Source organism: Podarcis bocagei (assembly GCF_964188305.1).
Source record: "Podarcis bocagei genome assembly, chromosome: 3".
Lineage (NCBI taxonomy): Eukaryota > Metazoa > Chordata > Lepidosauria > Squamata > Lacertidae > Podarcis > Podarcis bocagei.
Genome location: NC_138127.1, coordinates 42,205,230 through 42,221,390, shown reverse-complemented (window position 1 = coordinate 42,221,390; position 16,161 = coordinate 42,205,230). Strand labels below are relative to the sequence as shown.

Here is a 16,161-nt window from a genome sequence, read left to right as displayed (position 1 = left end):
CACAGTGACTTTTAAAAGTTAAATTTCACTTTAGAAAACCACCTTTTTGATTCAGGCAATTTCCCAGGAACCTTCCCCATAAACCTGGGATTCTGCACAGTAGCAGGTAGGATAGGGCCTGCAGAAGAAAATGTGGTTTGGGAAACTTTAAAAACAGTTCTTTGATATCGCAGAAGATCACCCTTGGAAATGCTGCTAAGGCCTAAATAAGCTGCATATATTGTGGCAAACTGAGAGTGCAATCTCCTTGATCCAGTAATTCTTTATGTGGGCTGTTACAATGCTTTATTCTTCCCATTTATGCATCTCTGAGGTGTCAGGCTTGGAGTGAAAGAGAAGAAGCTGTCATGACATGTTTGGGAGACAGAGACAGGCTAATGGAATGGAAGATTCCAAAAAGAGGCTAGACATGTAAGAGGCCTGGATTGCAAATCCTATGTACACTTACCTTGGAAGGAGTTCTTTTCAGCCTACTTGCTTGTAAGAAAACACGATATGCCCTTCTTAAAATTCCCTGTTCCTATCAAATGCTGAATACATTTCTCCCACACTTCCAAAGATCATACTTCCGTGCTTTGTTTTTAAATCTTCCCACATCAGTGCCTATTGCATGATATTTCTTACTCCAAACATCATGTTTCTTTGAATAAGCTTAAGAAGTTCCTGGGACTGCCAATGTATTTGGAGTGGTCTATGAAAGCTTACAGAACACACCATCCAGATATAACTTAAGTCCAGTTCCATATAGTGACTAATTTATGTAAGGACACTATACAGACAGGGTGGATTCCAACTGGTGTCCTTGCACACATGGAAGGACTTATGGTTCAGAAGAGGCATCTCTAGAACAGGATGGAAGGCAACATGGGAGCTGCAGGGGGAAGTGGGCCTTGGCAAAAATCCAGTCATACACAGAACAGATGGTAGTTGCTGTTAAGTCTAATAGTACAGATCGGCTGTTGGACGTACAAGGGGAAACATTACATTTTATAAACAGGTGTTCATAAACAGTCAGAGCTTATAATATTAAGCATTCCTTAACAAGCATGTGTTTGTAAGAAACTGCCTTATACTCAAGAGCATTTGCCCACCTAGCTCAGTATTGTCTATACTGACTCACAGCAGCCCTCCAGCATTTCAGACAGGAATCTTTTCTCAGAGGTATCTGGAGATGCCAGGGTTAAAACCTAGGACCTTCTGCGTTGGTCTGCCACAGAGCGATGGCCCTTTTCTGAAGGACATGGGTTTATACCAAGGTGCTAGATTTGAGGACTTTTAATCCAAGCAGTATCCTTTTTACATGCAGAATATATCTGTCTTGTAGATATACTTGTGGTGGATTGAATTGATCAACCTGAGTTGGCCCATGCACTGTGGAGTGAAAAGAAAAATGGTCTAAGATGGAGTTACTCATGTGACTAAACAGTTTAATGGAGATACCATTGCATTTTAGATATCACAGAACTGTATTGTTTGTCATACAGGCAGATTCAATTTGGTTTTCGAGCAAATTCTGTCAAGTTTCTAAACACTCCCTTACCCTCCCCTATAGTTTTTGCTTATATTTATGGAAGCAATATGCAAAATGACTATGTGGTTTCTAGCTCTTGAGAAAATATCTGTTTTATAATAATCTCTATCACATTTGCTAGAGCTTCTGAGCACACGCTGTGCTTTTTCAGCCTTTGTAATTTATTATTTCTAGTCCTTGGTTTAACTATATATTTTTTAAACAATAATATTTATATTATTTTGCTCACGCAGTTGGAAAACCTAATGTGACAACTACAAAGCCAATAAGTAAGTAGTATAAATTGTTGTTTTCTTTTGTTTTTAGGTTATCAGTGATACCTAGTTCTCAGTGAAGCTCTCTTCATATGACTAGTCTAGATACACTACATGTGTGTATGAATAAAGAAGGAATTCAACAGCAAGCTTAGTTCTTGACCTGTGCATCATTAATTGCTCACAGGAATAAATCCTAATGCATACTGAGAGCATGTAGATTCTGTTTGTTTTATTGGAGACACTGGATTGGATCCAAATTGGCCATCTGGCAAAGGGCTTCTTCCATTCATGGAAGGCACAGCGATCCAGTGGAGGTTCCCTTGTGGAGGATAAGAATAGTTGCTGCTTTCTCTTCCCCACTCCCTGCAGCCACTTGTGCCACCTTCTTATGCTATTCTAGACAGGCCATCACACCCCAAAATGAAAATATGGATCTAAAGCCTCCCCTTTTTTTTGCTGGGTTGGTATTTCTATGTTGGTTTGCATTGTATTACACATACAGATAAAAACCCTGCAAAAACCTTATGTGCATATTCTTGTTCATTTGAGTAGGCACATGGCAGAGAGAGAGAGAGAGAAGACAAAAAACCCCACCAGGGTTTCTGATTATCTCTGTGTTAACCTACACTGGGCCTGTTCACATGATTAATTGAATGGATGTGAATAGATTCAGGGGCAGGACTTCCTCCTGCATTCCCATGCTCCTCTTCCCACATATTCAGTTGCATGAACAGGGCTTAAAGTGTATTATTTCAGTCATGACAGCTTCAATGCCTCCACACCATCACTATCCCAACACAAATGCACATAGGAAATCAGGCGTCCGGGAGAAGGAATCTGGCCTAGTCTATATCTTGACACCTAGTTTTTCTATATGTAGGGGTTTTTAAAAATGGTATGGGAGCATCAAATTATATAAGTACCATCTGCAGCCCAGTGGTGTAAAACTCTGGTACAGACTGGGTGGCATGTATACTATTTTACAGGGTATAGTCCTCTACCGTCTGAAGACATTCCTTTATTTGACTCTATTTTAAGGGCTGGCCAATCCAAGCCCAGTTTAAAAGCTAAAGAACCATAGAAGGGGAGGAGAGGAGGTGTTTTAGGTTTTCGACCACTAGTATTCAGACAGCAGTCTCAGTAGACACACAGGTTACTGTCCATATCTTTCTCACTGCAGTGAGCTATACTAGATTTCTCTTTAAAAGGATAGTAAATATTTCTTAATTTACACCTATACATATACATAAGCCATTTTAATGTAAATTTGTGTCTCTTTTATCTATAATTTGTTGACAATGTGTCAGCGACCACTCCAGATGCTATGGTTTACTAAGCTTGAGTCAGGAGCTCACACACATTCTTCATCAAACTCATTACAGGGTGGGAGCAGGGGGACAATGCAAAATAAATATCTTCTACTTTCAAAAATTGCAGGTGTTGCTAGTCTAGTGTTGCTCCAATAAGACTACATGGTGAACCTATTGGAATACAAGTGCTTAGGGTTACTCTAATTTTCCTACTCATATCGAGGCCAAACTTAGATTCACAAAATGTTTAGGGGTATACATACCCCTGCGTCCTCCCAGAAAAAAAGCACCGGGGATACACAACCTGATTCAGAGCTCCCCATGCATATTCTCATTTGGACATCTTGCCCTGTCCTATTAAATTCAAGGGAAGAAGCAGATTGGCCAATGCAAGGGGATGCAGGCATCTCCTTCCCCCATTAAAATGAATAGGGAAATGCCTCACTGAATTGCAGCCCTGGCATATATTGGCTGGAATTCAATGTAGTTCTTAGTGGGTATGCACATGGGGATAAAAGTCTGCTCATGCACAAGACTTTCCCACCCTTACCACCTCTGCAGGCCCCACAAATGCTCCCTAAGCCTGTTCTGGAGTTTCCCCCAACCCTTCAGAGCAGATTCAGGGGACACGGGGAATAGAATGCGGAAAGGTTCCATGGCACAAGCAGATTCCACACATGCAACAACCTAGTTGAATCCTGCCCTTGTGTTGATATGTGCTATCAACTTGGCCAGGCAACATTTGCTACCTTTGCATTCTTTCTGGGTCCTGTTAAGTTCTTATTTTTCCTCAAGTGTGGAAACTGATCCTCAAAATAAAAGATCTATACATTTTAAGTGAGACATGCACAGTGAAACAGTGCCTTTTGCATTTATTCCTTAGAAGAAGAAAAAGCGAAAAAAGTGGTTCAACAGAAGAAAGCTATTCCTGAAGTTAAAACAAAAGGTAGGGTATTTCTGGTTTTAAGATGTGGCAATTAATTGACCTGATGTTCAAAGAACTCTGCCTACTGAAATTCCATAAGATGCAAAGCCAAATCATCACCTTTTGATTCATGTTTTAGAAGTGGAAGAAAAGAAAAAGGTAACACATGAAAAGAAAGTTATTCCTGAAATTAAAAAGAAAGGTAAGCTATCTGCACAAGTATGACATTGCTAGATCATTACTGAACTGAATTTGTATGATGGATACTTGCCTCGTTGGATGGTTCAGATAAGCAGCCACTTTAGCCCCTTCCTCTCCTCCCCCTGCCCCCCCCCATGCAGGGGAAGTGCAATGGAGCTACCTTGTTGACCCTAGCATTGCTGCCACTTACCTGAATAGGTTGGGTGGTGTGGTGGTGAGAGGTCAGGCCTTTTTGGGTGGACAAGCAGAGGCAATCTGGTGCTCCCATCGATGTACAGGTGCAATGCTGACCTCACCACTGACTTGCTCCTGCACCATCCAGGTAAATGACAGCAATTCCAGTGTTGGGAGGGCAGCTTTGTGGCAGCATCCCATTGTATTTGCCACACCTAGCCCCATGCCCCAAATCTTCTCCATAGCTCCCTCAAACTCTCTGGGGCAGATTTTGGGGTACTAAGTGAGGCTGGGGAGGGAATTTGCTCTGACAATGGTGTCGATTCTGCTGACAGATCGACACAGCTTAATTTCACCCATAAAGAACGAAGCATGTGGAAGCAATTTGGGTATAGTGCTGACCTAATTGTGTAGTATTGCCTGGGAATGTACTGTACATCTACCTGGCATTAAGGCCTTTAAATATTGAGTGATTTGGACTGTTTTACTGGGCTTTATGTATTCTGCAAACTTTTTTGTAAGCTGTTTTGCATTTGTTTTATAAAGAAAAGCAGGATATACATTTCAAAATAAACGAACACATTACTTGGAACCAAGATGCAACAAGAAACCATGGTTTAGCACTACATATGCATGAGCACCAATGAGCCTTGGGGTGGAATACAGAAGCGCTCTCTCTCTCTCTCTCTCTCTCTCTCTCTCTCTCTGTCACACACACACACACACACACACACACACACACACACACACACCATCCCCTTTGCACCTATGACGTATTTGTCTAACTTTTTTGAAACCAAAAATGGTACATGGGGTCCTTATGACACAAAGCCATCTTTTTATTTGTCTCTTAGAAGTAGAAAAAGAAAAGGAGGTGATAACCCATGAGAAGAAGGTTGTTTCTGAAATTAAACCAAAAGGTGGGCTATTTGAAGGTGCTTGTTTTATATTATATAATTCAACCAGTTATAGTTGGGGTGGGTGTGTTCACGACAGCAATAGCATACTGTACGACATGGGTCAGCAAACTAAGGACCGCAGGCCAGATCAGGCCCAATTGCCTTCTGGATCCATCTTGCGGACGGTGCGGGAATCACCACGTGAATCACCAGCACGCACATTCTTTCCCACTCCCTCCCTCAACAGCGGTGGCAGTGCCTCCTCCCTCCTCCTGGCTTCTCCCTGCCCTGCCTAGAGGAGGAAGGGGGCTGTGCTTTGTTGGTGCCAGAAGCAGCAGTGCTTGAGCAGCCACCATTTTAAGCAGCCCCTCTTCGGAGCCCTTTTGCGTGCCGCTCATCGTTCCTCCTCCGCCGCTGCCGCCAGCCCCTGCTGCCAGCCCCTGCTGCTCGCAAGATACAAGTAAGCAGCCATCGGGGCTCGTGGTGCTCCTGGGTCATTCCCCTCCCCCCAAAAAATATAGTCCAGCCCCCCACAAGGTCTACGGGACAGTGGACCGGCCCCCTGCTGAAAAAGTATGCTGACCCCTGCTGTACGATATATTCTTGCTTGCACAGAAAAGTCATGTTTGTTGAGTAATTTCTGTCCCCTTTTTTGTTGAAGAAGCCCAGTCAGCTGTTTTTGTGGACAAAATGGTGGGGGTGTTACTTCTCTGCCGTGCAAATATTGGTATAGACATATATCAAATGAGGTACAATACTACTTTCAGGGGAATATTCCAGGATCCCGCTAAAGGTAGCTCTGCTAGTTATGGGATGCCCACCTTCTTCATGTGTGTGTTGAGGCACACTTAAAGTCAAACTAGGCAAGATGGCAGCAGAATAATTTATTTAAACTGGGTCTGCCCAATCATATATAAATCAGGGGGTAGAAATCTGATTTTTTTAAAGCGAAAAGGGCAGCCTGGATGAGCGTAGATGAAACTTCTCAATGCTTAATGTACCCACGCAATATATTGAATATGCTCCCATCAGCAGGGCACAAGCCTGGGTTTCTGATTGTGTTTGAAGCCCATTGGGGGATGGACTGAAAAATGTGCTGCACATCTAACCCATAGTGATGACCGCCTCTTTGCCCTCCTCCCCGTCTATCAGAAAGGGACTGGGAGGGTGGGAAAGAGAGTGAATGGAGAGGGACCTAAGGGAGAACTTTAATTATCTGGTCCACCCAAAATGAATAAAGGGTGTAAGCCCCTCCAAGGACCAAGGCATTGTTTTCAGAGCCTCCCCAGTTTGCCCACCTCCTGCCCAAAGTGCCCTGATATCTAGGCCCATGTAGCACTCTGCAGTTAGAGCAGTACCACACAAGTCATGGCTTCCCCAAAGAATTCTGGGAACTATAGTATGTTAAGGGTGGTGAGAGTTGTTTGGAGACCCTTATTCCCTTTACAGAGCTACAGTTTACAGCAGTGGCGTAGCGTGGGTTGTCAGCACCCGGGGCAAGGCAAGTAATTTGCGCCCCCTAACCCGTGGATTTGCACCCCCTAACCCATGGATTTGCGCCCGGTGCGGCCGGGCCCCCCCTGCCCCCCCACGCTACGCCACTGATTTACAGAGTGGTTTAAAAATTGACCTCCTTTCCAATGAAATCTGAGAACTGAGGCTTTGAGGGGAGAAGGGTCTCCTAATCATAACAACTCTGGGAACCCATAACAAACTACAGTTCCTGGGCTCCTTTGGCAGAAGCCATGATTATTTAAAGTGGTATGATACTGCTTTAAATATATAGTGCAGATAGGGCCCTAGTTTGACCCAGAGGGATCTGGATTGGGAACCTTGTTCTATGACTAGGAAACTAAAATAGTTGGGGAGAAGCTATTTAGATCAGAGAATGTCACATTTTCTTCCTTGTGCTAGGTTGAATGCACATTGAAGTGTGTGATTCATATTTCTAGCATAGAAAATGGCTTCCTTTTAATTATTTTTTAGAAAAAAAAGAGGAAAGAAAGAAAGCTCCTGAGAAGACAGCTGTCCCCGAAGTTAAAAAAGCAGGTAAGAAATATCAATCTGTCACTCTCTTCTCTGAAATCCCATTATTATATGTGTACATTTTTAGACATTAAAAGTTTAAATTAGGTAGGTATGTAAATTATGGGCTCATTAAATTCTGATTTTTTAAATGTTATGAATTCAGTGTTTTTGACAGAAATGCTTCTCACTTTTATCTAGTTTTCTGCTTTATAGCTAATCTGCATTTTAATGTGTTCTTTATTTTGTTTTATAGTATTAAATATTTTAAAATTGCTACACCCTCTACATCTAGAGAGCAGGTCTGCTTAGGCTTGCAATCAGTAAAACAAATAACTTCTAGGGGTCAGTTGAAGATTTCTATTAGGAGAGTGACATATGCAGGCAGTTCTTTAGATGAAATAATGAGCATAAAAGCCAAGTCCTACGTAAGAATAACTATGAATCATAGAATCATAGAATCATAGAATCATAGAGTTGGAAGAGACCACAAGGGCCATCGAGTCCAACCCCCTGCCAAGCAGGAAACACCATCAGAGCACTCCTGACATATGGTTGTCAAGCCTCTGCTTAAAGACCTCCAAAGTAGGAGACTCCACCACACTCCTTGGCAGCAAATTCCACTGTCGAACAGCTCTTACTGTCAGGAAGTTCTTCCTAATGTTTAGGTGGAATCTTCTTTCTTGTAGTTTGGATCCATTGCTCCGTGTCCGCTTCTCTGGAGCAGCAGAAAACAACCTTTCTCCCTCCTCTATGTGACATCCTTTTATATATTTGAACATGGCTATCATATCACCCCTTAACCTCCTCTTCTCCAGGCTAAACATGCCCAGCTCCCTTAACCGTTCCTCATAAGGCATCGTTTCCAGGCCTTTGACAATTTTGGTTGCCCTCCTCTGGACACGTTCCAGTTTGTCAGTGTCCTTCTTGAACTGTGGTGCCCAGAACTGGACACAGTACTCCAGGTGAGGTCTGACCAGAGCAGAATACAGTGGCACTATTACTTCCCTTGATCTAGATGCTATACTCCTATTGATGAGGCCCAGAATTGCATTGGCTTTTTTAGCTGCCGCGTCACACTGTTGGCTCATGTCAAGTTTGTGGTCAACCAAGACTCCTAGATCCTTTTCACATGTACTGCTCTCAATCCAGGTGTCACCCATCTTGTATTTGTGCCTCTCATTTTTTTTGCCCAAGTGCAATACTTTACATTTCTCCCTGTTAAAATTCATCTTGTTTGTTTTGGCCCAGTTTTCTAATCTGTCAAGGTCGTTTTGAAGTGTGATCCTGTCCTCTGGGGTGTTAGCCACCCCTCCCAGTTTGGTGTCATCTGCAAATTTGATCAGGATGCCCCTGAGTCCATCATCCAAGTCGTTGATAAAGATGTTGAATAAGACCGGGCCCAAGACAGAACCCTGTGGCACCCCACTAGTCACTCTTCTCCAGGATGAAGAGGAACCATTGATGAGCACCCTTTGGGTTCGGTCAGTCAGCCAGTTACAAATCCACTGAGTGGTAGCATAGTCAAGACCGCATTTTACCAGCTTCTTTACAAGAATATCATGGGGCACCTTGTCAAATGCCTTGCTGAAATCAAGGTAGGCTATATCCACTGAGTTCCCTTCATCTACCAGGCTTGTAATTCTGTCAAAAAACGAGATCAGGTTAGTCTGACATGACTTATTTTTCAGAAATCCATGCTGACTATTGGTGATCACAGCATTCCTTTCTAGGTGCTCACAGACTGTTTTCTTAATGATCTGCTCCAGAATCTTCCCTGGTATTGATGTCAGACTGACTGGGCGGTAATTATTTGGGTCCTCTCTTTTCCCCTTTTTGAAAATAGGGACAACATTTGCCCTCCTCCAGTCTGCCGGGACTTCGCCTGTTCTCCAGGAATTCTCAAAGATGACTGCCAGTGGTTCTGAGATCACATCTGCCAGTTCTTTTAATACTCTTGGATGCAGTTCATCTGGCCCTGGAGACTTGAATACATCTAAACTAGCCAAGTATTCTTGTACTATCTCTTTAGTTATTCTGGGCTGTGTTTCCTTTGCTGAATCATTTGCTCCAAATTCTTCAGGTCGGGCATTGTTTTCTTTATCAGAGAAGACTGAGGCAAAGAAGGCATTGAGGAGTTCAGCCCTTTCTGTGTCCCCTGTTTGCATTTCACCATCTTCTCCTCTGAGTGACCCCACTGTTTCTTTGTTCTTCCTTTTGCTACGAACATACCCATAAAAGCCTTTTTTGTTACTTTTAACCTCTCTAGCAAGCCTGAGTTCATTCTGTGCTTTAGCTTTTCTGACTTTGTGTCTACACGTGCTGGCTATTTGTTTGAATTCCTCTTTGGTGGTTTCCCCCCTTTTCCATTTTTTGTACACATCCTTTTTTAATCTTAACTCAGTTAAAAGTTCTTTAGATAGCCACCCTGGCTTCTTTAGGCACCTTCCATGTTTCCGTCTCATTGGTATTGCCTGACGTTGTGCTTTTACTATCTCCCTCTTAACAAACTCCCAGCCATCATGAACTCCCTTTCCTTTTAGTATTACTGTCCATGGGATCTCACCCAGCACTTCCCTAAGTTTTATGAAGTCAGCTTTCTTAAAGTCAAGAAATTGAGTCCTAGTATGCTTGGCTGCTTCTTTCCGCTGTATAGTAAACTTCAGAAGAGCATGATCACTCGCACCTAATGATCCTTCCACTTCTACCCCACTAACCAGCTCATCAACATTGGTTAGGACCAGATCTAAAATGCCTGTTCCTCTTGTTGCTTCTCCCACTTTCTGGACAATGAAGTTGTCTGCAAGGCCAGTGAGGAATCTGTTTGACCTTATGCTCTTGGCTGAGTTTGACATCCAACAAATATCCGGGTAATTGAAGTCCCCCGTTACTACTATCTCCCTTCCTTTTGCATGCTTGGCCATCTGTTCCAGGAAGGCATCATCTATGTCCTCCGTTTGGCTTGGGGATCTATAGTAAACTCCCACAATGAGGTCTCTGTTATTCTTCTCTCCCTTAATTTTGACCCAAATGCTCTCACTTTGGCTTTGAGGTTCTAAATCTTGGATCTCTTCACAGGTATACACATCCCTGACATATAACGCCACTCCTCCTCCTTTCTTGTCTGGTCTGTTTCTCCGAAATAGATTGTATCCCCCCATTATTACATTCCAATCGTGGGACTTATCCCACCAGGTTTCAGTGATGCCTATTATGTCATATTTAGTTTGCTGTACCAAGAGCTCAAGCTCATCTTGTTTATTTCCCATGCTTTGCGCATTAGTGTACAGACATTGAAGTCCATTAATCATTCCCCCATGTCTCTTATTTAAGGATTTTTTCCTCCCACCACTAGGTCTGCGTGCTGTTTGCTCCATTTGGTCTATGACATTTGGATGATCATCTTCATCAATTGATAGACTCCTACCTTCAGGAGCACTGTCTCCCTCCCCCACATTAGTCAGTTTAAAGCCCTCCTGATGAGGTTTCTGAGATTTTTGGCAAAAACATTTCTCCCAACCGTTGTGAGGTACAGCCCATCACTTGCCAGAAGTCCATCTTCAAGAAGCTGCACTCCGTGATCTAAGAATCCAAACCGTTCCTGTTTACACCATTTGCGAAGCCAGCTGTTCACTTCCACTATTTTTCCCTCTCTCCCTGGGCCATGTCGTTCAACTGGGAGGACAGATGAGATGACAATTTGTGCATTTAATTGCTTCAATTTCCTGCCCAGAGCCTCGTAGTCTCTTTTAATCTTCTGGAGGCTATTGCTTGCAGTGTCATTGGTTCCCACATGAACCAAGAGGAAGGGGTATTTGTCAGTGGGTTTTATGATTCCTTGCAGTCGTTCAGTTACATCTTGGATCTTAGCCCCGGGGAGACAGCACACTTCCCGAGACATCTTGTCAGGCCCACAGATCACTGCTTCTGTTCCCCTCAGTAGGGAATCCCCTATCACCACTACACGCCTCCTCTTAGGTTTGGTCGGGGTTCTTCCATGAGCTGTCCATTCCAAGGTCGCCTGCACATTCCCTGAGGACTGACTTTGCTGCTCGTCTTCATATACCTGATCGACTGAAATGAGGGAGAGATCCTCAAATGGAGTCTGCTCTTCGTCTTCCATGCTAGGGGAAAGGACCTCAAAGCGATTGTGTATTTCTAAACAATCAGAACGAACCCTGGGCCTCCTACTTCTTTGAGTCACGTTTCTCCATATATCTGGCTCCTGTGTTGATGAACTAGCCTCCTTCTCAGGGGAGTCCCCTGTCTCCTCCTTGGTGGGGACGGTGTGGTCTGTTGCTTCCAAGAAGAGCTCCAGTTCTCTAATTCTTTGGAGCGTAGCTACACTTTCCTCCAGTTGCTGGACTTTGTCTTTTAAGAGGGCAATCAACATGCAATTGCTGCAGGTAAAGCTGCCTGCAACCTTTGGCAAGATGGCAAACATTGCGCAGGAACCGCAGGTGACTGCAGCTGTTCCCTCCCCCTCCATCTTGAGAACGTCGTTGGGGTGGCTACAGCGGTCCTCCATCATAAAAAGCGTGAAGACAGGACAAATAACTCCCCCCACAAAAAACCCTAGGTCTCCCCCAACAAACGTTTGAGACTAGCACCCCTAAATCTAAAAGATGGGTCAAACTGCGCGCGCCGCTAGGCGCGCGCCGCTGCCCTGCTACCTCTGATAAGCTCCTCCCACAGCTAATCACCTTCCTCAACAGAAACCCTGCCCCCTCTGACCTTTGCACAGGGAGAACAGCTAATCAGCCACAAAGAAACACACACACACAAGAAAACCCTTTTTGCTCCTTCTTCAACTGCTGCCCTGCTACCTCTGATAAGCTCCTCCCACAGCTAATCACCTTCCTCAACAGAAACCCTGCCCCCTCTGACCTTTGCACAGGGAGAACAGCTAATCAGCCACAAAGAAACACACACACACAAGAAAACCCTTTTTGCTCCTTCTTCAACTGCTGCCCTGCTACCTCTGATAAGCTCCTCCCACAGCTAATCACCTTCCTCAACAGAAACCCTGCCCCCTCTGACCTTTGCACAGGGAGAACAGCTAATCAGCCACAAAGAAACACACACACACAAGAAAACCCTTTTTGCTCCTTCTTCAACTGCTGCCCTGCTACCTCTGATAAGCTCCTCCCACAGCTAATCACCTTCCTCAACAGAAACCCTGCCCCCTCTGACCTTTGCACAGGGAGAACAGCTAATCAGCCACAAAGAAACACACACACACAAGAAAACCCTTTTTGCTCCTTCTTCAACTGCTGCCCTGCTACCTCTGATAAGCTCCTCCCACAGCTAATCACCTTCCTCAACAGAAACCCTGCCCCCTCTGACCTTTGCACAGGGAGAACAGCTAATCAGCCACAAAGAAACACACACACACAAGAAAACCCTTTTTGCTCCTTCTTCAACTGCTGCCCTGCTACCTCTCTGCCCTGCTACCTCTGAGCACAATACCAACCAACATATGTAGTTACCTAATGAACAGAAGGAAATAGATGTGAATGTTTGTGCTCACAGATTTAAAAGGTAAAGGTAAAGGACCCCTGGACAGTTAAGTCCAGTCAAAGGTAACTTTGGGTGTGGCGCTCATCTCGCTTCAGGCTGAGGGTACCAACATTTGTTCACAGACAGCTTTCTGGGTCATGTGGCCAGCATGACTAAACTGCTTCTGGCACAACGGAACGCCGTGACGCAAGCCAGAGCACACAGAAACGCTGTTTACCTTCCTGCTGCAGCAGTACCTATTTATCTAGTTGCACTGGTGTGCTTTCGAACTGCTAGGTTGACAGAAGCTGGGACAGAGCAACAGGAATTCACCCTATCATGCAGATTCGAACCTCCAATCTTCCAATCAGCAAGTTTTGGGGGGTAAACTGGTGTTACCTACCTTGAGTGAGTTGCCAAAGCAAAGGTTTCATAGTCTAATTCAATTTATGTGTGTAAAAAGTCATCTCAGGACTGGATCTAAATCCCCCCAAAGTAGATGTTCTCAGCTAAGATAAAAACTCAGGCAGTACTGCATCAGTTGCTCCTTCTGCTACCTCAGGATGTTGTAATGGCCACCAACTCGGATGATTGTGGAAGAGGTTCAGATACATTCAGGAAGAATAAGGCTATCAACAGCCACTAGCTACTATTAATCTCCAGTACTATATTAGAAGCAGCATGCCTCCAAAAAGCAGTTGCTGGGCAACACAAGCAGGACAGTTTTAGTGTGTTCATGTACTGATTGTGGACTTCTCATAGACAACTGGTTGGCCACTGTGGTAACAGAATGATGAACTAGATGGGCTCTGGTCTGAACCAGCAGAGTTCTTGCATTCTTAAGAACTTCCTTGTTTAGTGCAGAATTGGAGTCAGCCTCCTATGTGTATCCCCCCCCCCCCAAAATGCACAGAGCTACCTTCAGTATTGCAATAAATGGGGAAGCCATTCATACCTGCAGCAGCTGATCTCTGATGGAGATTTGGGGAGTGTCTACACAAATTCATTCCCAGTCATTACAATATGTTGATATAAGCTCATGCTCGTTGCACAAAGAAGGATGTTATTGAAAGTGCATTTTAAATTCCAGAAGGCAAAAAATTTAATTGAGAAACGGCTTTTGTAACATTATGTAAATGTCATATGTAGATATTATAGTATAATATAATTTATAACAATATGGCTACTAGGCGTATATAAAAATTGGTTTGCCTATGTGGAACTGAAGCTCTTTTTTTCCACACCAGTCCAAAATCGTGACAAATTAATTCAGCCTCTCCATAGCTACTAAGCCCATGGCTGTGATTTACAAGCAAAAAAACTAAAATAAAAATGACAGTGTGCTTGCACTTAAGCAATAATAAGCTTCAGTATTAGACATGATTTACCCAGATTTAAGTTTCATTAAGCGGGGGAAGTATATTTATTTACATGCAAAGGAGTTTAGCACTGTGAGCTGTTTGTTCTTCCATTTATTTGGAGTTTTAACTCAACAAAGGCTCAGGCCTCTCAAAATGTAGTATTTGAAAACCATGCAGCTAGATGTTACCTGGAACATTTAAAATACATTAGCACTAAAAACAAATGCCCCTGAAACCATTGCTACAGCCATTTAAGCCTTATCCTGCTAAAAATCATAAAGGCTGTCATTGACATCTAGAAACAGAACTCTCTCCTAACCTTACAGAATTGTCCAAAAAGACTTCCTGGGTAACAGTGACAGCCACCATCTATTTTCTCTAACAGTACCTGAGTTAGTGATGCCACATTATGACAGAGCGTTGTTGCATGTGAAGCATTCTGGAAGTAGTGGTGGACTTTGGGCTCTCGAATTTCAGCAGCACCCTGTATGGTGCTAAAATTTGGCAAACCCTCCCCCCACCTCTCACACTCTGTTCTACAGTATTCTTGTGGCACCCCCTGCAGCACATTGCCCAGTGCGATGGAACCAGTTGTGCTACGCTGAAACTGCCTCTGCTGGGAAAATATGACAGCCTACCTGGTTGCTGATTGCAGCAGTTTGAAGTGGTTCTTCAAAACAATCCCATTTCCTTCTAGATGTTTTATCGATCCCTGAATCTCCCAAATTCACTGGAAAAGTTCCCAGTGAACCATTTCAGTCTGGCCTATGCAAAATCACTTGGTACAGAGATCCTCCCTCCCCATGATTAAAATATCTTTGAAAAGTATGCCGGGGACTATAATGCTTACTTACTAAGCTGCATTCATCAAACTGTTGACTTTGGAACAGCCTCACTAGGGAACCATGCAAAGGCCACAACTTGGTTTCTTGATTCCAACAGTTGTACCCACATATGAATTAGTTGTGAATCATCCCTTTGGATTGCCTTTCTAAATGCACGCTCACATCAATAAATAGTAATGTTTTCGTTGAGACTTACTAGAAATATTATACTGGGAATTATGTAAGTCTAGCAGCAAGAAGCAAAACACTGTGGTGCCATAAATAATAAGAGTTCTTAACAAAAGTATCATGGAGAATGCATTTTACTGTAATCCATACAAATAGCAGTCAATGAATTGAATACAGAAAACAGCTATATTAAATGCAAGTGCTACTATCTAGCTGTTTCAGCCACATCTAACCAATGCACACATCTAAGTGCTTCTGAAAGACACAAGTCTGAAAAAGGAATAATAGGCCCTTGCTCAAAGTGAAAGACCTTGGCTGAATCTAGACATGTATTTTTTAAAAAAACGTTACAGGAAGATACGTCATAAAGCTCATAATATAAAATCCCATAGGCTAATTTTGACTGCTCCACAGCGCTATCTGGTGTCACAAGTTTTTAATGCAGTTATAACAATATACATTAATTAACTGAGTGTAGCTTGGTTCTCCCATGAGGCTGTGGCAGATTGGCAACTTCCCAGGAAAATCTGAATGAAAGTAGTGGGATAAAAATACCATTAAATAGGTACCCAAAATTCAAAAGTTACTTCTGTGTGTTCTGTGAAAGCAGCAACAGAGAAATCCCAGACACCTTTAATCAAAAGTAGGCACAACTTTCCTCATGGAGCCTTACTCCTTAGTACATGTGCTCAGGATTACTTGCCTCCGATGGCATGAGTTTTCATAGTTAATTAGATGTAGAAGTGGTGTATTAGTTTGTTTCTCTAATCTGCTTCACAATATTTTTTTTCAAATGAGTACTTAGAAAATGTACCTTTCCAATTCTGTACTGCCTTTTTAAAATGGATCATCACAATCAACATTTCACAATTTATTGTATTTAAGACTGCATATTATGTAAGAATGCAGTTTTCGCCCTTCATATTCCACTTGAAGAGAATTATGCAATACAAAGTAAAAGTATTC

At 43.2% G+C, this 16,161-nt stretch overlaps 1 protein-coding gene across 9 annotated transcripts in view; it reads left to right on the top strand.

The window, feature by feature from the left end:
* Positions 1 to 16,161, top strand: part of TRDN (triadin) — a 176,982-nt gene that overhangs the window by 93,838 nt on the left and 66,983 nt on the right. For all 9 annotated transcript variants that reach the window (XM_081187682.1, XM_081187676.1, XM_081187678.1 and 6 more), the window contains 5 exons: positions 1,765 to 1,800; positions 3,982 to 4,044; positions 4,163 to 4,225; positions 5,253 to 5,318; positions 7,284 to 7,346. In XM_081187682.1, the coding sequence (XP_081043808.1) occupies positions 1,765 to 1,800; positions 3,982 to 4,044; positions 4,163 to 4,225; positions 5,253 to 5,318; positions 7,284 to 7,346 (291 nt within the window). The remainder of the gene's footprint in view (positions 1 to 1,764; positions 1,801 to 3,981; positions 4,045 to 4,162; positions 4,226 to 5,252; positions 5,319 to 7,283; positions 7,347 to 16,161) is intronic.